Source organism: Antedon mediterranea, chromosome 5 (assembly GCF_964355755.1).
Source record: "Antedon mediterranea chromosome 5, ecAntMedi1.1, whole genome shotgun sequence".
Classification (NCBI taxonomy): Eukaryota; Metazoa; Echinodermata; class Crinoidea; order Comatulida; family Antedonidae; genus Antedon; species Antedon mediterranea.
The window spans coordinates 21,856,382-21,878,107 of NC_092674.1; the positions used below are offsets into that span (position 1 = coordinate 21,856,382).

A 21,726-nucleotide genomic window follows, 5' to 3' on the forward strand; every position below is an offset into this window, starting at 1 on the left:
TTAAAATTTAATTAAACCAAACAACATTTTATAAAACACAAATTTTGCAGGTTCATCAAGTGAAAGATTTGTGCAGGGTATGTGATGTGAAACCAACCGGGTCCAAGCTTGACATGGTTTTGCAAATACAGGGCAGCAGTGTATGGGGCACTTCAGGTAAACCTTTTCAGAAAGGCATTTATTTTTTGGGTGTATGGTAACAAATAAATAAATGCCACTTGATATAAAAAAAATACAACACAATTAATATCAAGAAGTTATAAAATACAGTAAAAATTATATCAAAATACTTTGTAAATTGTAGATCTTTGAAGTCATGAATTCTACTACAAATAGAAATGTGTTCTAATACAGTATTGTGTGTAATGCACTTATTCAAAGCGAGGCATTTATTTGAATAAATACGGTATGTCTAATTTTCTAGTAGTATTACAAACAGTGATATTGCTGATATTCTGGAAATATTGATATTTTCTTTGTTACTTAACAGGTGGTTGGCTCTCTGCAAGTTGTCCACATCAGATTGTATATGGAGTAAAATTCTTGCTCCTGGCCGAAAGTCCAAGGGACTATGTAGACTTGATTATGTCTTTGGCAAAACAACCACCAATTATTGTATGTGATATACCCCAGATGGTTTCGAGACATGGTAACCGACGTACAGATGGAGTTATGTTTCAACCAAACGAAGGAAGATTTGTGGAACCAACTGAGGAAAACATAAAAGCAGCCAAAGAAGGGACACTGCAAGTTCATCTTAAGACACTAGATGATGTCTATCCCAACATGAATCCTACATCCGTCACTGTAGATACAAAAGCAACACTTTGCCTCTTCAATACTTTTCATCAATTTGATACAAAAATGGAAAGGGAAGTACTACGAAAAGTTTGCCTATGCCCACAATTAAAAGGAATGTTAAATTCCCAGGTTGCAGAGCAGCTCCACAGATCTAGAGATTTCTTGAACAGCATGAACCCATCATCACACATTTTCTCTGTTTTGAATATACTAGACAGCAACAACACATCATTAAACCAGATATATGTTTCAAATATGAAGAAAGTGTTTAAGAAAGAAATAATCATCGATGACTGTAGTAAAGCAGTCATAGATACACAAAGTCACGGTACGTTTTTGCAACCATATAACAGTTTCAGGAATTGAAACCAGACATGATACAATTACCATCATTTTGTAGAGTGACATGTATGTTACACTACAGTTCGTATCTAAAATTAACCCATTTATATTGCAAATAGCTCATAATCGTATACTATCAACATTTTATCATATGTAATAAAGGAAATAAACAATAACCTCAATGAAAGTTTTCCTTTTTAAATTTCATGCTAAGAATACCAATTCCCTTTAGCCCTTATTTATATTTCACCATTGTTTTTTCCAGTTATACCAATGCCCAGCAACATAAAAACAGAGAAAGCCACTGAGCAGAATGACGATGTCACCCATTCTGGTCAGTTAAACTTATATTAAAAACAATTTTTTCGATCCAGTTTTTGGTCAAAGGAATAATTATTATGTGATATTAAAATGGCATATTAAAAAAATTGTTTTTAAATATTATATCAGGGGGACAGTACAGTATATCTTTAATAGGGGTTCTACTGTATTTGAGAACCATCTGTGGGCACGACCTAGTTGGTGTGAGCGTTCCATTCAAATAAACACAATGATAAACCAAAAATTAAATACAATATGTTTAATTTCATTATAGAAACTGGAGAAAGAGATGTACATTCAGAGGACATCAATAATATTTATATTCCCGAAAAATATATAAACGGTAATAGAAATAAAGTAACAAAAAGCTGAATACATAAAAACACATGTAAAGTACAATTGTAAATTTTTTTTTAAATTGTTAAATTATATGAAGTATATTTAAATATATAGAGCGTATGGCATCGGTTACCTGTGTCACATTTGAGGAACTCCAAATTGGCCATATAATTATAATTTTATAAATAATAATTTGCAAATGACGAAATATATAATATAGACAACTTGTGCTGTCATAGTAGGGCATAATTATGACCAAACCTGATTTTTTTCAATCTGAAATATATACAATGAACAATACAGTCCAAACAAGTATCTAAGGACAGGAATGTTGTGTATGCACAGACAATTTTCAAAATAAAATATTGATAATCATCAATTTTAGATGAGGATGAAGATATAGCAACAGACGAAACTGATGCTGTTGCTAAAGAGTGTGACTTCAATACAACACCAGAAACAAAAAATTTGCATCACATCATTGAATCACTCCCAGAATCATGGAATGATGATATGAATGGTAAGGAAAAAATTGATCTCTTTCTTATGTACAGTATTTTTAATTTATGCCTTATTTCCAGCTAACCCAGCTCTGAAAATTCAATGATGAAAAAGTTTTGTTATATATACATTTACATAAACATTTTTTTTTTCAACCAATTTTTGATCAAAGTGAATAACTTTCATGTGACATTAAAATGGCCTATTCAATAATTGTTTTCAGGGGGACAATACATCTTTAATGACGAGCAAGAACAAGATGAAGAAAATAATGATATTAAGGAAGAAGATGAAGAAGAAATCATGAATGAGAAAGAAAAACAAAATGAAAACAATAAAAAATCAACACATTTGACGCAAAGTAGGTTAACAATTATGTTATTGAGGTAACAATTAACTGACTTATACAAACTTTGTTTATGCCATTATAACAAATATTATATAACACCTAAATAAATTCCTGTCATTTGATTGGACGAATGTGGGTCACATGGCATGCAATAGTATGCACTATTAAACGATCGTTTAATAGTACTTTTTTTGTGTACGAAAAAAAAATCTTTTCGCATTTGGAAAATATTTTGTTTTATACTATTGCTTTTCAAAAAACAACAGCGCCACCTATTTTGTTTCTTTCCCGGCGATTTGAATGTTATGACTGGTTTTAGTACTTTTCTGGAGAGATATAATATGTACTAATTTAGATCGAAAAGACATTTAAATTAGCTTTAGATAATTTGTAGGATTTTGATAAATTAATGGGAACATCTCTACAAGACGTGGAATCCATATGGTGGAAACCATCATTAGCCTAGATAAGTTCCAATTTTCTGTCGAAGTTTTGCCTTTCAGCCAAGCTAGTACTAGGTCTAGCCTAGGCCTGTTAGTATTAGGCTAAGGCCTAGCCTAGGCATTTTAGCCTTGCTAGGCTTAGGATTGTTTGGTCGTTTGTTGATATAATTAACACTAAAGTAGGTGTGTTTATAAAATACATATTTATTATACAGTAAATATAACATTTAATATAATATTAAAAACCAAACGTTACTGTTTTAATCAATGTGAATGAAATGTAAATGTAGGCCTTGGCTAGGCCTACCTTTTATTTGATTCAAATGACAGGATTCTATTTAGATGTTATATAAAACAAATAATGAATGTTTTATATTCGTGTAATGGTACAAATAATGGCATTTGGTGAATGATGAAAGGTTAAATATCAACTCGGCGTTGCCTCGTTGATATATAACCTTTCATCATTCACCTCATGCCATTATTTGTACCATTACACTCATAAACATTCATTATTTGTGTCTATGCCATTATAACAAATACTATCTATGCCATTATAACAAATACTATATTCTAGGTTTATGCTGTAAGTCATCCAATTGCTATGGTCTCATATTTTGAAATATTTAAATTGTATTTCTTCTGCCATATTTTATTGTTATGCATTTTTCATTTGTATGTCTATGCTGTTTTTAAAGGACCCCATTGGAATTCAGTTGATTTTTCTTTCGACTTTATGGGCTATCCTTGGTTTCTTATTTAATGTATTTGCTTGTAAATTGTTTGTTTTTATATTGTCTAGTAATCTTATGTTGAAAGCGAATAAAATCAAATCAAATCAAATCTTATTCAGATTGAACCAACCAATTTAATCTCTATGAAATAGTTCATTTGACATTTATTAAGTTTTCCTTTAAGCAGGCAGGACTCGACTTGTTTGTACTGTGTACTTGAGCAATTAATGGCTATTTTAATATTAAAATTATTGGCTTCTTACCTACTTATGTTTATTAATTATTTGTTATAGGCTATGTTACTTTTGTTCCAACCAGGTAAAGGTAGCCTGAGTAGGCAGTGCAGTTTTTATTACATGCCAGGTTAGTTAAAAATCGAACCCACTATATATTGAACTTAATAACAACATTGGATTATTATTATTTTCTTTTTAAAGATATATCAGCATTAACTGGTTTTCTGCAGACAAGACAAACTGAGATGAAACAAATTGAAGAAAGCCTTAACAAAATAAGGAAAGACGAATGGCTGAAATTGCCAAAGTTCAGCGTCAACCTGGATGATTTGCTGTCACTTATAAGTCCAGGGTGGATCAGTGATGCGGTAAAAATGTGCTATTTGTTAAATAAATAAATACATGCAAAATGCAAAGACAATACAGCATTATTACCTAATTATTTTGACACCACAAATAATCACCTATCTACAGCAGCCAATTGACTGCACTCATTTTCTAATAATTTTTAAAAACATTTCAAACTAGAAAGAAGGGCACTTTATTTATTTATTTATTACCATATTTACTGAGGGTAGCCTATCCAGTTCCTAATAGAACTGATCATTCAGGGCCCTCGATAAAACATACATACAGTACAACACATAACATATTAAATATTCAAATGACATAAAATATATTAAAGGCTTAAAAATTTACAATGATTATATAAAATTCATATAAAAGTTAAAATCGTTGACAGATAAAAAAAAATATATATATATATGCAAAGTGCATACCTAATGTATAATTCCCCTACATATTATTTCCCCTCGAGTGTGATTAGGCTATTTTTGCACTATAACCTTTGTGAATGTGAGTTTGTTGTAATGGTTATATATCCTTATACATCCCTGGTTCAATTCCCGCTGAGGGTCTTTTTTAAAGATATTTAACATTTACTATTTATTTCTATAGATCGTAAATGCCTACCTGAGTTTAATTGCCTTCCAAAAAAACTTGCAAGATGAGGGGCATGTGTTTGTATTACCGACACACATTGCCACAAGGTGGAACAACCCACACATTTCACCGTGGTTGGCAAAGAAGGTATTGTTTCACAGTTATTTGCTTTTTGTACCTACCGAAATTGAATTGTTTATTCTTTTTAAACAATGGTCAGTTACAATTTAGTTTTTCTCTTTTTGATTATTCTGTATTATAGTAGTTAAAATGTCCATCTTTAAGCTTATTATTATTATTTTTAATTCAAGAATATATTGAATATTTATATATTATTTGTGTACATTCATATTTTTTATCACTATTTAGGCCTGCAAAATGTTATGTTGGAGAAACCTGACTCTAAACGCAAATTTGCTCAAAACTTTGTGATCAAATTCTGTGACATGGATAGGATTAGAATAATAATTATATATTTTGGACTTAAAAATCCATTTGCCATGTTAACGATAAATAATCAACTGCATATAAATGATTTTTTATTTCTTCTACATTTTATTATTATTATATATATATTATTATATGGTTCAGCTTATTTTTTGATCATGATTCAATTTTTGTTTTAATGTTTATGATTGAAGAATCAGATGTTTTTTTTTGTTCAAAGTGAACATTTTAGAGAACATGTCATCAGTAAATTAAGTTTATCTTTGTTCAACCAATTTCCTCTCTTTAGTTTCCATGTGAAAAGCTTAAACTGTGCAGCAAATTACCTGTAATTAGAAATTCAATCAATGTACAATATGTCACTTTACCATTATACTTACTTATACACACATAAATTTTTATCAATTTATACAGGTTGTCCTGTTTAAGTATGAGTGGATTCTTGTGCCAATTCATGTGCCACAACACTGGATCCTACTTGTGGCACATGTGCCATCGAAATCAGTGAGTGTGTTGGATTCTTTACAGGGTAATAATGATGCACACATCCAGTACTTCAGGTAGTTTATTTTCTTTAATGTTCTAAACATTGAATCATTATGCCAACAATATATTAATATCTCAACCAATCTTTTGATCTAACATGAAGTTTTGGTTTATAATTTACATAAAACTAAACGTTACACAGTTATTTAAAATAATATGTAATATTTTTATCCCATTTAAGCAATTATATGGAAAAAAGGTCATCAGAAACAGGTGAACTAGGTGGCCCATGGAAACAAATTGAAATGAATACGTGCAAACAAGCTGATGACCACAGCTGTGGTTCTTTTGTTATGTTGGTACGTACTAGGTTTTTAAAATTTAGATGTATAGTCTGTAAATTATAAGATACGATTATTATCTTTAAAACACAGAAAACCATTTTGCTTGGAAGTTTGTTACACATTTAAATTAAACAAGATAACAACTATACTTACTATAAATCTTTTAAAGGTAAAGTGTATAGACGGTTTTATATGTATAAATATATATGCTATATATTGACTAACAATAAAAGTATAGTACTGTATTAAAAAATGTGGTAAACCAATGTTGACATACTAGACATTTTAGAAAACGGATCAGCTGAACGTCAACACACCTCTGTGTTAAAATAACAAAATTGTAATTAATAATAATAGTAACTTTAAATTGATAGATCATTATACGTTTTGTTAAACATAATAATAATAATAACTAGATTTGAACTCGTCACTACGGACGAGTTAGGTTATCCGCAGCGCAAACGCCACGTTCACATCATACGTTAGAATATTGCGCACAGAAAAACGATTATGCGATTGAAAAAATATTAGTGCGCTCTCTATTTTGTGTCACGTCTAAGTATATACAGTATAACACTGTATACGTACTACATACAGTGCAGAATAGGTGAAAATAAGTGACCAAAGTTATTGACGCTTTTGGACATGATGACGTCACAAAAAATTTAAAAATGGTAAATCATGCGAAAGATAATTGATTGACCTAGACAATATAAAAACATGGGGGGAAAATGAAATACGGATAAGTGGAGATGCGCTCTATTAAATGTGATGAGCTATGACAGAAGAGAAAAAAATCCTCTATTTTATATTCGAGTGGCCATACGATGACGTCAAAATATTAGGTTAGTCATATCAATTCATGATTCGATATCTACAACTCATCTACTTTTAGAATATGTAATAAAAAATAAAATTCACCTTGTAGTTTAGAATCTATGACTGATTAAAAAAAGGCATAATTTTGACAAATTGTTGAACTTTTTCATCAAAAACGCGCGCAAATTATCCAATTCCACGTGCTCGTATGACGTGATTTTAAGTCGAAATTGTTTAAAAATTGGTAAAATTACTAGAAAAGGCTGAAAAACATAAATCACGCAAAAAAAGATGTGCGAGCGTGGACATTTTTGAAATGCTCAAAATGACATGAAACGCGTAGAAAGTTGATTAGAAGTTGATTTTTCTCATTTTGAAATTTTAAACGCGCGTGCACACGTCTATGTTAAATACGCGAAATTCATAAAATCGCGCGTAACTTACGCTGCGTGACTCTAAAGTAAAAAAACGAACTTTCCTGCACTTCTACAGATAGAGGTCAATCTTCTGACAAAGTTATACAATGTAATGTTGATAAGAATTTGAGACAGACTGACCTCTAGAGGTCAGTCTGTTTGATGATAGATCGTCATTATTTCTGAAGAAGCTGTCCGATCAGGACAGCGAAACTGTCAAGGTTAGTTTTTACTAATTATTGGTTTGGAAAAAAGAATATTTTCAAGATACATACACTGTATATGTTATATACAGTGTAGCATAGATGAAATTACGAGACCCATCTTTTAAATCCAATTATTAACACGATGACGTCATCAAATTGACATATAAAGATAACTATTTTAGAAGATAATTATCTAAATAATTACATTAATACAAATTTGAAGAATTTTGGGCACGTAAAAGTCAGATGCGCTCTCGTTTAAACGCAATGAACTTTTACGCAAGAGATGAAAATACGACTTTTTTATTCAACTGGCTATATGATGACGTCACAACATCTGATTTGAAAAATGTTCACATTAATTCGTATCTACAATCCAATAGCTTCCAGAAAACGTTTTAATTATGATTATCACTTTTTATTCTGACGAGCTATAACAGATTGAAATTTACTGTAAAGATGAAAATAGGTGACCCACGTTATTTACATTTTTAGACATGATGACGTCATAACAATTAAAATATTTTTAACTCATGCGAAAGATAGTTGATTGACGTAGACAATAATAAAATCTTGGGGGAAATGAAATTCGTATGAGCGAGATGCGCTTTGTTGAATGTGATGAGCAATAACAAAATAGACAAAAATCCTATTTTTTACATTTGTGTGGCCATACGATGACGTCATAACATCCGAGAGTTAAAAATTCTGCATAAGTTCATATCTACAATTTATCTTCTTGCATAATAAGTTAAAAATATTGGGGGTCACCTTCGATCATGAAGAGCTATATTGGCATTATTTTGACAATATTTTCTAACTTTTTCAACAGAAACGCGCGCAAATGGTCTAAAATGGTCTGATTTTAAGTCGAAATTGTTTAAAAGTTGGTAAAATTACTAGAAAAAACCTGAAAAAACCTGTTTTTTTAACGCTACGTACGCACCGCGCGCGTAAAATATTTTGCGCGAGCGGTAATTTTTGACATGCTCAAAATGTCATGATCAGCGTAGAAAGTTGATTAGAAATTAATTTTGCAAATATTAAAATTTTAAATGCGCGTGCGCGCGTAACTTCTTGTGAAACATGCCATTTTTAATCCATAGAAAGTTCGCCCTTGATATGACTTAAATGTTCACCAAGTGCGAATACAAAATGACTTTTGGTTTATAATCTATGATCAATCATTGAAATTCATAAAATCGCGCGTAACTTACACTGCGCCACTCTAACGTCATAAAAAATATGGAGGTGCACAACTTCATGCAAATGTCCATATGTTGACTAAGTTATGAAATGTTATATTTACAAGAATGACAGATATGCGTGACGCAAAATTCTGGGAAAGAAAGAAGAATAACAAAGAAGATAAAAAAGATCGTGACAATAACAAGGGTTATCCGCAACTACTAAGTTGCGGATAACCAAAAAAAAAAGATTGTGACAATAACAAGGGGTTATCCGCCAAGTGCGGATAACTAATAAAGTATATCTTAGTTTTCAGTATGAATGACAAATATTATGTACTGTATTTGTCATTTTTTTGTACTGTAATATAGAAATTATCTTTTTTTTTATCTTTTTCAGAATGCTTACTTCATCAGTGAAGGGGTGCATCCCTCTTTAATCACACCAGATATGGCAGCCACAATGAGGGTATGGGTCCTAAAGAAATTACTAGGATATGGCAAAAAGGGAACCCAAGTGCAATGTGATGCGGAACCATGTCTGGGGACAGATGACACATGGATTGGATGTGATGTGTGTGGCCGGTGGTTCCACAAAAATACTTGTACCACCACCATTGAAACTCCATCTACTGAATGGGAATGCGATATTTGTGTTGCAAGATATCGATAATGTCACCTATGTTAATGAGTTGATGGAGAGAATATTTCATGAATATTGACTGCTCTACAGTATTTGTAATGAGGCAAGTCATTTTTTCATTGAATGAAATTTATTCATAGTAAAATTATTAACAAATACTAGGCTGGGAATCTAGGCCATTCAAAACAGCAGTGCTCCGATTTTAGACACGGAGTAGACCAGTTATAAATGGCGTGCACAACAAGTTGATCAATCAATAAAATTTCATGACAAAAATAGGCTTAAACTTTTTTTTAAACCTGAATGTGAAATGATCACTATTAGATATCACTTTTTCATTAGGTATGGCTAATTTTAAATTACATGTGATGTGTAATGAAAACCAAGTATAAAATCAGGTGTTATACTCAATATAAATCATGTTGCAATACTTTCCTACATGATTATCTCGGGAAATGAAAAATTAAAGCTGTTACACTAATTCGATGTCATTAGTGTGTTACAATATAAACTTTTATGGTAGTTTCTGTATAACAACTTGTTTGCGTCGCAACTAATTTACCTGCAAAGCAATGGTTGTTTGATTTTATTTTTTACTTGCAATGCGAAAACAGGGCATATCGAGGATCTTGATAGTTAAACTTATACTAAAGTATTTTCACACACTGAAATTGTTATTATAAATATAACCAGATAAATGTTACCAATATTTGAATGAATTGTAAAACCAATAAGAAAAACTGTATTTATCTTAATAAGGAGACCTTTTTCATTGTACATTTAAACATTTAGAAAATTAAAATGTTGACCTTTTGACCTTGGTCACGTGACTTGTTTTATTGTTAAATATAGATATCGATGTAATAGGATAAAATGATCAGTATTACATTCCCTTTCCGATGATACTATGGATGACAAAGTTCAGTGTGGAATGTCGGCCATTTCAAAATACAAAATGGCGGCTGAAGGAATGGTCGAAAAAAATGGCACCTAACTTTTTTTAATTCAGCAACTCAAGAATAACAAAGTTAGCCAATAAAATCTATTTTGGCACAAATATCAAGCTGGAGCTAGTTTTCCTTACATATGTGACTGTGCTACTTTGATATCTGGAGCTCGGCATACTGTTGTTAGATTGCCTTGTTCAGAGGTACTGTAAGATTTAGTTAAAAGTTAAAATTGTTATTATATATTTAAAATGTGTGAAAATTGTAATGAATCTTTCATTTGATGTATAGATTTGTAATACTTCAGTTTCAGTAATTGTTTCCCAGTTGCTTTGCTTTGTGTGTTATTTGTTTTTTGTAGGCTACTTTTTAAAAATATTTTAGCAGTTCCAAGGAATGTTACTGTTATAGTACAATTGGTATTCAGAATTGTTCAGCTTTACTATATACCTTGATGGAAATTTATTAAGAAATATCCAATTTAATGTATGTAAATATAATATGACAAAAATAGACATTTTATTGTTTTTCCAATACTATGTACTTTAATAACACGTTCAATTTCTGAAACCTATATGCTACAGTACTTTTGTACATAATGTTTTACATAAACTAAAGTCTTGATCTAATAGCTATGCATTTTTAAGTTTCTAGGATAACCACACCCAGGACAACTACCCAACTAAACCCCAGGCCCTTTCAATATCTAAGATACTGCTGTATTGCCTGGTTAATCATTTTCATAGTGGGTAGTTTTCATTTTGGTATTTTATCCTATAGGATAATTGTTTTTCATTATCGGGTAATTATGGATACATATATTTTATGACATGGTACAAAATACAGTTCTACTCAACTTCTGATTCTGAGATTTGAATAAAGAACCAGAGCCTAGTACAGTTGCTACAGTATGATTTCTTTTTTCTACAGTTATTAGTTTTCAAAAAGACTTTAAGTCTTTATGATGGGTGGGTACTGTAATGCTTAAATTAATATTTTTGTTAAAAGAAAAACTAAGAAAAAAATTAAGCATAAATAAATGAAGAGGTAATGTGGAGCCAGTGGGTTAAAAAATAAATAAATAAATATTATATTTTGTTTTAAATTTAAAATTATTGTTATTGCTGTATTCAAAGATCTAAATAAAATTTAACTAACAACATACAGAACTACTGTACACAATTTAATAAAACATATTAATGTGTGAAATTGCACATTTAAATTAAAGAACAAACAATACTTGAGAAAAGGATTTTGGTAATCAAATGTAAATTATTAATATTTATTTTAATTGATTGGTGGAAATACCATAAATTTGATAAATATAGGTATTATGATAAAATGAAAATGAACAAATATAATTATGTATTAATTTTCTGATGAACAGTAACAATAATAACAATTAAAGGCTTAAGACTTTAGAAATTTGGAACAACTAGAAAGTGGTAAAACCAATCGTGGGGAAAAACTTTTTGCATGCTAATGTTGAGATACTACTGTATATTCTCAACCTAAAGGGTCTCTCAAAATTATTTTTTAGGCATTGTAATTTTATTTTATTATACAAATGTATTATTTCTGGCTGCCGCTTATGGGAGGTGAATTCAACAACAAAAAATGTGTCCATGTAGACCGGCAGCCCAGATAAATTTGGTTAGATGAAATAGGTTACGATTCTACCATTTGTTTTGGCCTTCACGATCGATCGAAAGAGGATGAATCACGGAAGAAAAATTAAAATATCAATCCACGCGCAATGCATGTTGAGATTAGAAACGACTTATTTGTCACATTTATAACCATTTAAAAACAAAGAAAGTTATCGCAATAGGATCATATAGTATTTATTTTTACAATAAATATAGTTTGTGACCTTAAATTAGGTCTAAAAAACGTAGGGAATGGGGCTTTAATAAATGTCTCTTTCTCATCGTCTAAAATACTAACGCCCGTATTCTTAAACCGGACTTTAGTCGTAGTTCAAAGTTCGACTTGAAAAAGTTGTAGTTCGAGCTATTACTTCAAATTCGATTCAAAAACGAAGTAGTCGAAGTTTGCAGTTCGACTTAATGAAGTCGAGCTTTTAGTCGAGTTGCACACGTCTGGGTAACAAAGGCTATACATTGGCCAATGACAAGAGAGTATTGAGGAGCAGACAAAATTTTGCGCATTGATATCACTTTCCATTTTCTTACAAAACTTTTTACGCATCAGGACTATATACATGAAAAATAATTTTAATCGTTAATTATTAGAACAAGATCAGTATTAATTTAACAGTGAAGTACTTTTGATTAACAACAAACAAAATCTTCAAAATATATTTAGGAACCATGGCGGTACGGTAACTTCCATTTTTCTAGGCCTCCAACAAAGTATGATCGCGACGAACCATGCACTTCCTAGCATGACAAGAAAGCGCTAGGCCCCCTAAACATTCCATCGCGTGGTGAATTGCCGCATCTCCCATTGTCGCTATGGCGTGACGTAGTTCAAGTCGGACTTGCGCAAAGAAAATAATGTAATTTGTATACAGTTGTAAATAAAGATGATTTTCATTATTATAACTTATACCAATGTATATTTAATTAAGCTAATATAAATATAGATATTTCATTCTTCAATATCTGGCCAATATAACAACTCAATGACTGTTCCGTTTTTTATAAACATCGTTTAAAAACCATTTAGTCGAACATTTAGCCTGCCCCCTCCAGGACTAAAAAAATCGATCAAAATCCGTCTCGATTTAGTCGAGGTTGGCCTGATTTAGTCGGTGATTTAGTTGAAGTTCGGTTTATGAATTAAAATGACGTCATTTTTTTAGTTTTAGCTCGAACTACGACTAAAGTCCGGTTTATGAATACGGGCGTAAGACTAAAGGAAGCCATCATAATGCTCCTAGGGTTGCATTAAACTATAATGCTAAACCAGGGCCTTTACTGAAGTGCATTCACCTCCATAACACTTTGTGCACGTTCGTCCTCTTTAAAGTCACTCTTCAAAGACTCCTCATCCATTTCATGCTCAATGTTCAGTTCCTCACATGGAGTGCTAAGACCGGAGCCTAAGCCATCGTCTTGTACTATCCCTAGCTGGTCCTCATACTCCCCATCAGGGAAATCTTCCAACATACTGAGTCTGGATAAAGGACCATCAACTTCTGCAAGACAGGTAATAAATTGTTATATGTATTCGATTGTTACAGTAAGTGGTCCTGTGACTGGGTGTGGTTTTAGGGTTGCTTCGTAATTTGTGGCGTGTCAAGGGCAAATACACTTGGCATAGCCTATCCCTCTCAAGGTACAGTAGTGTGTGACAATGGCTTTTACAAGCATTTTGTGTACACTGGACCTACGGCTCATAGTCTTTATCCAAGAAGACTTGTTCTACCATCAGTGAACAAGTGAGCCTCGAACCCTTGCCGATATCATGGCCAAGTATATTACAGTTCCACTGTCTTAATCGCTTGACCAATCAATCAATGGTACGTTACCAAAAAATAGATTTTTTTCCATGAAAAGGACTCCCTCACAAAAATAAAGACTCATCGACTAATTAATGACATAATGATAATGATCATACTTGCGAAATATTTTTTGCTATTAACTTTTATACTATAAAACTCAATTTAAAGAAATTACAAAAACAGTAAAGAAAATAGTAAATGACATGAAAAACATAAACGTATTAAAGGTTCTATGTGTTTACCTGAATTTCTTCCCGACTCTAGCTCTAATGCAAGCTGCTCTAAAGTATCTTCATCATCAGCTGTAACTTCTTTTCCAAGTTTCAAATAATCTTCATCATAGATCCTAAAATCATCTCCCTCGATTTCAATACAACTCTTAGGCCGGGAGTCCCCGCCATTTGGAGGTGTTCTATCCATATTCTTACTGGGCTTTCTCTGGGTAGGTGTGGCTGACTTCCTGTCCAGGCTCCCCGAATAGTTTGTCTTATCTTGGCTTAGCTTATACGATATAGTTGACCGAGATTGTTGCTTGCGTGAGGCTTGATTGCGGTCTTCTGCATTGAATTGTGTAACAGTTGTGTACGTAACATCTACTGTAGAAAGACTGCTATCTGGACGCCAATAGCCAGCTCCTAGACACATGAATATTATACAAAAAAAGATTCAGTGCATTGAACACTTACTATGAAACAAACATTAAATAAAAATATTTCTAAAATATTAAAATCATTATATAGAGTTGCAACACTTTTTGGTTAGATTTATTAAACAATCAAGCTTTGAATAAATCATATTAAGTTTGTTTTACTATATAAGTCAATGATTGTAAAATAATAATCTAAGACAATATTTATGTTTACACATTTGTTATTAAATCTTAGATGATGAAGATCATTCAATAAAAAAAAGTAGTTTGATAAAAAAAAGGCCTCAGTTTTCACTTAACCACTGCTTAACTAACTTGACTTAAGCAAACAGAATGATAAATGCTTGCCCAGACATTTTGTTATTCAAATGATTTTTAGGTTTGGAATCATTATAAAGCCATCATATCCAACACACCTTGAAATGAGCACTTTGGAAGACTTGTACTAATTGCATTGCTAGGCTCAATGGTTCGTTGCACAGGTTTTGATCCCTGACCACCCATTCCTGCTGTGAAGAACTCATCAAGACCATGCTGATACTGATGCTGGGCTTTCCAGGCTAGCTTGCTTGTTTTTACCAAGTCTTCACTTGGTTTCCTTGTTATACCTAAGGAAAACAATACTGAATATTACAAAGAACAATGTGTGTGGTGTATGTTTGTCATTTTTTTCTTTAAAAACTGTACATAATACTTTGATAGCATCCTTTAAATAAAATACAAAGTGTGAGAAATACCGCCCCCACCTGCAGATGCTGCCCTCTTTTTCTCACTTGCCGCTCTGACATTATCTTTTGATGCCCCACCAGAAGTTTTCTGTTGATTTTGAACAGAAACAGGTCTTTTTGGCAACTTCTTGCCAACTCTTTTAACATCTTGGTTTTGTTGATCACTTTCCAGTTTCTTATAAGGGCCATCATTGTTCATGATGTCAGGTGATATTTTTAACTTTCTGTTTCTGCTACTTGTTCTCCTCGGTCCATTAACATTGTGCCTGTTTTTTTCTTTGATATCTTGCTTTGAATCGCCCTTATTTTCGATCTTGTTATTCACTATTTTACTTTCTGTAGATTTTCTTTTAGAATTATCAGACGGAGGCCTTGGAAGATACCTCCTTTGATTTTCTGATGCACTTTTCTTTTCACGCTGTTTCTTTACATTTTTTCCATTTTCATCTTTTCTATTTATTTTTGATGATTCTGAAGTTTTTTTATTATTTCTAGCAAAGGAAATAAATTTAATTAGTACATTTCCTAAGAGAAGATTGTTGAAGAAAACCTAATTAATATCATTATTTGTACAAACTGATCACAATAATATTATGAGATAAGCCTGTATATTTTATACAGGCTCATCTCAAACAAAACCAGAGTAACACTACAATCTATGTAGGGATCATTCAACCACTTCATTTTGGTACTACAATCTTTTTTCTAACCTTGACCGAATTTGTGGGCTTATATTCAAGTTAATATGAAATATTCAAGTTGGGTGTGGTTGAACCTAAAGCTACAACAAAATAACTACTGTCGTATAAATAGAAATTAAAAGAAATTTAAATGTATACTCGTGAAATACATTAAGACTTAAGGATTTTACACTTAAAAAAGAGTTTTAGTGACAAACCCTTTGGTGGTTGCTATCTGTGGTTGTTGAGCAGTGTACATAATGGGCTCATCATCTGGTTCTTCTTGTACCAAATATGAAGTCTGCTCCTCAATGACACTGGTATCAATATTCTAAAAAGGAGGAATGTAAAATATATGTGATTGTAGCAATGACTGATTAAAGAATGTAAAATATGTGAGGCATAGAGCCTGTTCATACTTTACAAGTGTAATGGTTGCATGTCGTGAGGTGGTTTCCCGATTAATCGTACGATCAAAACGGTACTGGGTATGATCAACTAGCGTTCGTGTTCCCACCTAATCATCCATTCATAGAAGTACTGATGAAGATATCAATCTGTGGCGACAATAGAATGGACCCGAGACCTGGCTATCTTCGACTTTTAAATAATAGAAAGTTTAGAAAATTTTTTGTTAGACTAGAAATGTACGTTGTATGTATATAGAAAAATGGTTGTAGTTTTCAAAATTACGTTGTATAAGTTTTCAAAATTACGTTGTATAAGTTGCGATGTGAAAAACTGTTATTTGATCGTTAGTTGTCGTGTACATAAAGCAAAAACATAAATATAATAAAAAAAAAAAAAATAAATAAATAAATAAATAAATAATAAAATAGAATAAAATAAAAATCGTTAGTAAAACTTTAAAAAAGAGTAAAGATATAAGGAAGAAAAACAAAGAGATCATGGAGCGGCTGTACCAGAATATACAACACTAAGTATTGTAAAGTTAAAACTAAAAAATTAGGCGATCTTGTCAAAGGTCAAGCGCCTTCAGCCTGCCACGTTTCGATATTCAATATTGAACTTGTTCAATTACACCTTAAACCAAAAGCTGATTAGCCACACGATAAGGAGAAATTTGACCTTACTAGTGTAAACAGATACATGAAATATGACCTTGCTGGGTAAATTTTTTTCAGTTTACATATGTAAATTGTTTATAGTCCGAACAGTTCATCTGGATAGTCCAGAGAGTAGGTTACACATGTAATTGAGTTTGAAGTCCGAACACAGCCTTAGATTAATACATAACAGACCTACAGTATGTTACATTAAGTCTGTATGTAAGGCAATTTACTAAGAAAGTAGGTAAAAATATGACTATGCATGTGTTTTCAATTGAACTATTGGAAAATAGACTACATGCAGAAATCATGTCTCTCTATGCATCCACCAATTCTTTCCTGAAAACTGTCAATAATCCTAGTTGAAAGCACATACAGTACTTAACATCATCATAAAAAGAACTTACTTCTGGTAGTGGGGTAATGGTGACCACACTATTGCATCTGATCTCACCATCAGCTACTGGTGAAGTTGTTGAAAACATACTTGCATATCTTAAGTGCTCTTCCTGCAGTTCGAGTTCTAATTCTTCATCATCGTCAAAATCAACCAAGCCTAATACAAACAAACATATAGTATTATTTAAAAATAACTTCCTTAAATAGTCTAGTATAGAACAGAGCTCTGGAAGTCACTTTCAACAGTATATTATGCTTTTGTATTTATGGATTAAGGTATTACAATAATATAACAATACTTGATTCATAAACACATTCTATTAACCTCCATCTGCGGCACGATACTTGATGTCTGGTACGCCAGTATAAATGGGAGCAAGATACAAATATTTAAGCACACGTTCCACTTTTTTTAAATTTTTTATTTTTAGAATGATTTTTGGACAATAATGACATTTTGTATGCTATTAATCAAAAGAAAAACAGTAATAAAACCAACCATTTGAAGAACTAGCATTTAATGTTTCTCTTGGACTAACACTCTGAGTGTACATTCTGGAGTTGGACTCTCTCCCAGTCTCGAGTCGTGGTGTTTGTATCTGAGGTAATTCAGTACGCCGATGCTTCTTCAGAAGTAGTTTATCAGCATAGCTCATGGATTCTTTAAACTCAATCTTTATCTCATGTTTGGGTTCTTGTTCAGTTCCTGTACCCTCATTCACTGTTGTTACACCTAGTTGTGAGAAAAATATAGTGAAAATAAATTGAAAACATTCAATTTTACGTAATATTATAGTAGCATCCCACAAGGACTGGTAAAGAAAGGTATAATATGGTACATTGTGTGATTTTAAAAAGGAGGTAAAGTTGAGAAAATCTTGATGTTTCAGTTTCTGGAGTAATGAAATTCTCAACTTTACTTTCTCCTCTTGGAAATCACATGTACCACACACCTAAAGCTCTGTCTACACTATCAAACTAAAATATAGTAGTAGACATCATCGTGTCCATGGGCACATCACATTTTTTGTCACATAAAGTTTCATAGTGTAGACAGAGATTTAGTTTACTAGTGTTTCTTCCCCATACTAAATTTACATTTACTGTACACATCTATGAATGGTGACACATACCAGGTTTAGATTGATGAGGACTTGAGGTGGGCTTAGAGGTCACTTGTGGCTGACCTCTCCACTCAGCTAATGCTGCAGCAAAAGAGGCAGAGCTTTCTGCTTCATTATAATCACCATCTAACAAAGAGGGCCCATTTGATACCTGAAACATAAAAAGAAAACATTTTATGAATTGCAAACAATGATTACAGAGAACCCTAGAAATTAAATGAGCGTTTTGTAAGTTTTCGTGACAATATAAAAATTATACCTTTCGTCACTTAGTTTTTTATTTATATTAGATATTACAGTTACAGATTTGATCTGTACCGTGACTTGAATATGTACGTGTATTCAAGACTAATATTTTGTAGGTTAGCAGTTAATTATGACAAAACTAAAAATAGCAACGAATGAACTAAACAAAAAATAAATCAACAACAGTATTATCATGATGAAGAAATACCTGTTGATTGGATAATGAAACTGGCGACTTCTTTTGCTGACGGGATTCAACAGAAGACATGGCTTCGGGTGCGATTGTGGAATCAATACTACTTCTCTCTGTTTGCTGGTTTGATTTCAATGCGATAGCTCGATCAGGACTAAGTGGACTATCACTAAAAAAATATATAATTACTGGAAGATAAATATTACTACTTTATACAGTACTCACAGTATGTAGTCAATTCTGGTGAGAAAACCAAATTTAGTCTGACCTGTCAAAACTGAGGAAATTCGGATTAGCCAGAAGTGCAGTACCTACCGCGCCAGAGAGACGATCCCCTACTCTTTCTGAATAGTGTACCAAGTTCTTTAACAGACACTATAGTACACAGGACAAACGGCTTTACATTCGATTCAAGGCAATGGGAGTAAAGCATCTACAATATAGATAGAATTGAACATGTGCCTATCACATGCTAGTTCGATATTATCATTACACTATCACTCTCCGGCCACGATTCCCAGATGGTCTTCCATCCTGAATGCACCCGGGCCTAACGTTGCTTAACTGCGGTAATCTTACGAGAACTGGAGTTTCAACTCAGAATGGTCAAGAGCTAGGATACAACATACCATTTTAGTATGACTTGAAATCCAGCATACCATAGCAGTGGAATACTAATAAATAATCATTTAGGGTGATGAAAGACCTTAATGTTAGGATGTTACTTTTAAAATCCTACAGCTATTTTAAGGTATGGAGAATTCCTAAATACTGTAGTCAGAAATAAGAATCAGAAACTTACTTTTTGCTTCGTCTTAGTTCTTGGCCAGCTTGATATGGTACAGAGCGGTGTAGTTTCAGTGCACCCTTCAAGTGGAATTGTGCAAAGCATGCAGCACAGTACAGTTCAGCACATTCCATACATGACTGTTGAATACAAAATGAACTCGATAAGGGGTGTAAACAAAGTCTTGTAATATTATAATATAAACTATGATAATATACTGTATGATATATAATAAATGGTGTTGCTGCTGATATTCATTATTGAGAAATTCATTCAAAATGTCTATACTTTATTAATCAAACCACCAATAATAATAATAACTATAACAATATCCAAATTACTCTTCCCTCACTTAATTAAGAAATTCAGTATGAAGAAAAACAACAAATGTCATGTGATAATATTGTTGTCATTCTTACAAGTGCTCCAGCCTTTTCTTCACATTGTCCACAAGCAGGACCATCAAATGTCTTTCTTGCAGTTAGCTTTGGTCTCACAGCTCGCTTTGGAGCTTCTTTAACGGAAAAAAAATGTAAACATTTATTCAATGAATACAATTGTTCTAAAAATATGGACCATATTTATATGTTCAAAGACGCAGATCTGTTTATGAATACTTTCGGAAATGAAAGGTGGTGGTAGGGGAGAGGGGGTTAGGGAGAGAGAGGAAACAGTGGAATATGAGAATAAAAACAAAACGCTGTGTACAAAATGATGGGTTTGAAAAGAAAAGGGAGGATAGATATATACCTTCACACCCCCAGGGTTTGTAATAGTACACATACAAATTTAATTTAAATTTCTATCTTCAGATAGCTTTAGGTATAAACATGTTTTGAGATTGAGCAGCCTTTTAATTGTTGTAATAATTTAAAAAATGAAAATAAAAAAAATTAAAATTAAAAAAATATGTCTGTTTCTATGTAAATGTTGTCTAATTGGATAGATTCATGGTTTGAAGAATTTAATTTTAAAAATACTTACTGATAGGACCATCTTTCAAAACTGTTATTTTCTTTGGCTGAAAAACATTTAAAAAAAAACAGAATATAGACTAGAAATTCATCACTTTTTGCTTTTCTCCTGCATATCGCATTCCTGCATCCGGGTATACATTTTCTATTGTTTATTATACAATGTAAACCTTTTTAACAACATTGATAATAACCACACTTTTTTTTCATCACCGGTAAAGGAGAACGATCATGTGAAATAAAAAAAGTGGTGGTGGTAGAGGACTAGAAAATATGAAGTCCTACTTATATATTAAATGTTTATACACTATTGAAAAGGGGAATTGAAAAGATTATTAAAGATATAATTGTTCCCTTTTGTCTCCTCCACTCCAAATCTTTTATTGAAGGTCGGTCCATTTCTCATGTTTCTGATGTTTCTGAGGGAATACATCTTTAAATTAAGTGCTAAAATCCACTACACTTTCTTACCTTAGTGGACCTAGGCATTTCAGTATAATTTCTGGTGTTCCTGCTGCTATTAGGCCCATGTCCTGCCAAAGCTCCTTCCTTGCCAGACCGCCAGTAACCACCACTTCCTTGACGTCTATATAAACAGTTTGAAAAAAAAAAGCTAAGATTATGTTGACCTGATACTGAAAGCATCCCAATATCGACAAAGAAGAACTCAATCAATCGTTTCTTAGAGTCTTAGAGCATTTCTTCTTACTTTGGTTATCTTTTTTAAAAATCTTTTTTTGATTACTTTTTTTTATTGGACAGAATAGAGCTTAGTATGTGAATTCTGTTCCGACGAGCTCTCATATGGGAGTTTCAAAGTTCAGACGGTCTTAGAGACAAAGACACCCCTGTTAGTTAGACCATTGCTATAAAACAGTTTTAATTAAGACCGCGTACAGAATTA

The 21,726-nt window shown here is 32.2% G+C and overlaps 2 protein-coding genes across 2 annotated transcripts; one reads left to right on the plus strand and one right to left on the minus strand.

The window, feature by feature from the left end:
- Window positions 1-2: 2 nt before the first annotated feature.
- On the plus strand, window positions 3-11,038 carry LOC140049559 (uncharacterized). Its single transcript, XM_072094464.1, has 11 exons — window positions 3-156; window positions 491-1,129; window positions 1,409-1,477; window positions 1,739-1,807; window positions 2,189-2,323; window positions 2,528-2,665; window positions 4,268-4,434; window positions 5,024-5,155; window positions 5,870-6,015; window positions 6,183-6,300; window positions 9,314-11,038. The coding sequence occupies exons 1-11, from the start codon at window positions 114-116 to the stop codon at window positions 9,584-9,586; spliced, it is 1,929 nt and encodes a 642-aa protein (XP_071950565.1). The 5' UTR covers window positions 3-113; the 3' UTR covers window positions 9,587-11,038.
- Window positions 11,039-11,317: 279 nt separating this feature from the next.
- LOC140049558 (uncharacterized) lies at window positions 11,318-21,402 on the minus strand. The gene is made up of 13 exons (XM_072094463.1): window positions 21,294-21,402; window positions 20,833-20,869; window positions 20,268-20,362; window positions 19,864-19,988; window positions 19,077-19,230; window positions 18,632-18,773; window positions 17,998-18,231; window positions 17,507-17,655; window positions 16,248-16,360; window positions 15,368-15,840; window positions 15,038-15,229; window positions 14,215-14,607; window positions 11,318-13,666 (listed from the first exon to the last, which is right to left on the minus strand). Exons 1-13 carry the CDS (start codon window positions 21,309-21,311, stop codon window positions 13,443-13,445), a joined length of 2,349 nt encoding a protein of 782 aa, XP_071950564.1. The 5' UTR covers window positions 21,312-21,402; the 3' UTR covers window positions 11,318-13,442.
- Between the last annotated feature and the right edge of the window lie 324 nt (window positions 21,403-21,726).

Bases quoted from the DNA above. Each gene is read 5' to 3' on its own strand.
- LOC140049559 (XM_072094464.1), top strand. From the start codon at position 114: ATGGTTTTGCAAATACAGGGCAGCAGTGTATGGGGCACTTCAG. The intron at 1,478-1,738 runs GTCAGTTAAACT...ATTTCATTATAG, and splicing joins TGACGATGTCACCCATTCTG to AAACTGGAGAAAGAGATGTA. The intron at 5,156-5,869 runs GTATTGTTTCAC...CAATTTATACAG, and splicing joins CACCGTGGTTGGCAAAGAAG to GTTGTCCTGTTTAAGTATGA.
- LOC140049558 (XM_072094463.1), bottom strand. The intron at 19,231-19,863 runs GTAAGTTTCTGA...ATATTTTTTTAG, and splicing joins GAACTAAGACGAAGCAAAAA to TGATAGTCCACTTAGTCCTG. The intron at 18,774-19,076 runs GTATTTCTTCAT...TTTATGTTTCAG, and splicing joins TTTCATTATCCAATCAACAG to GTATCAAATGGGCCCTCTTT.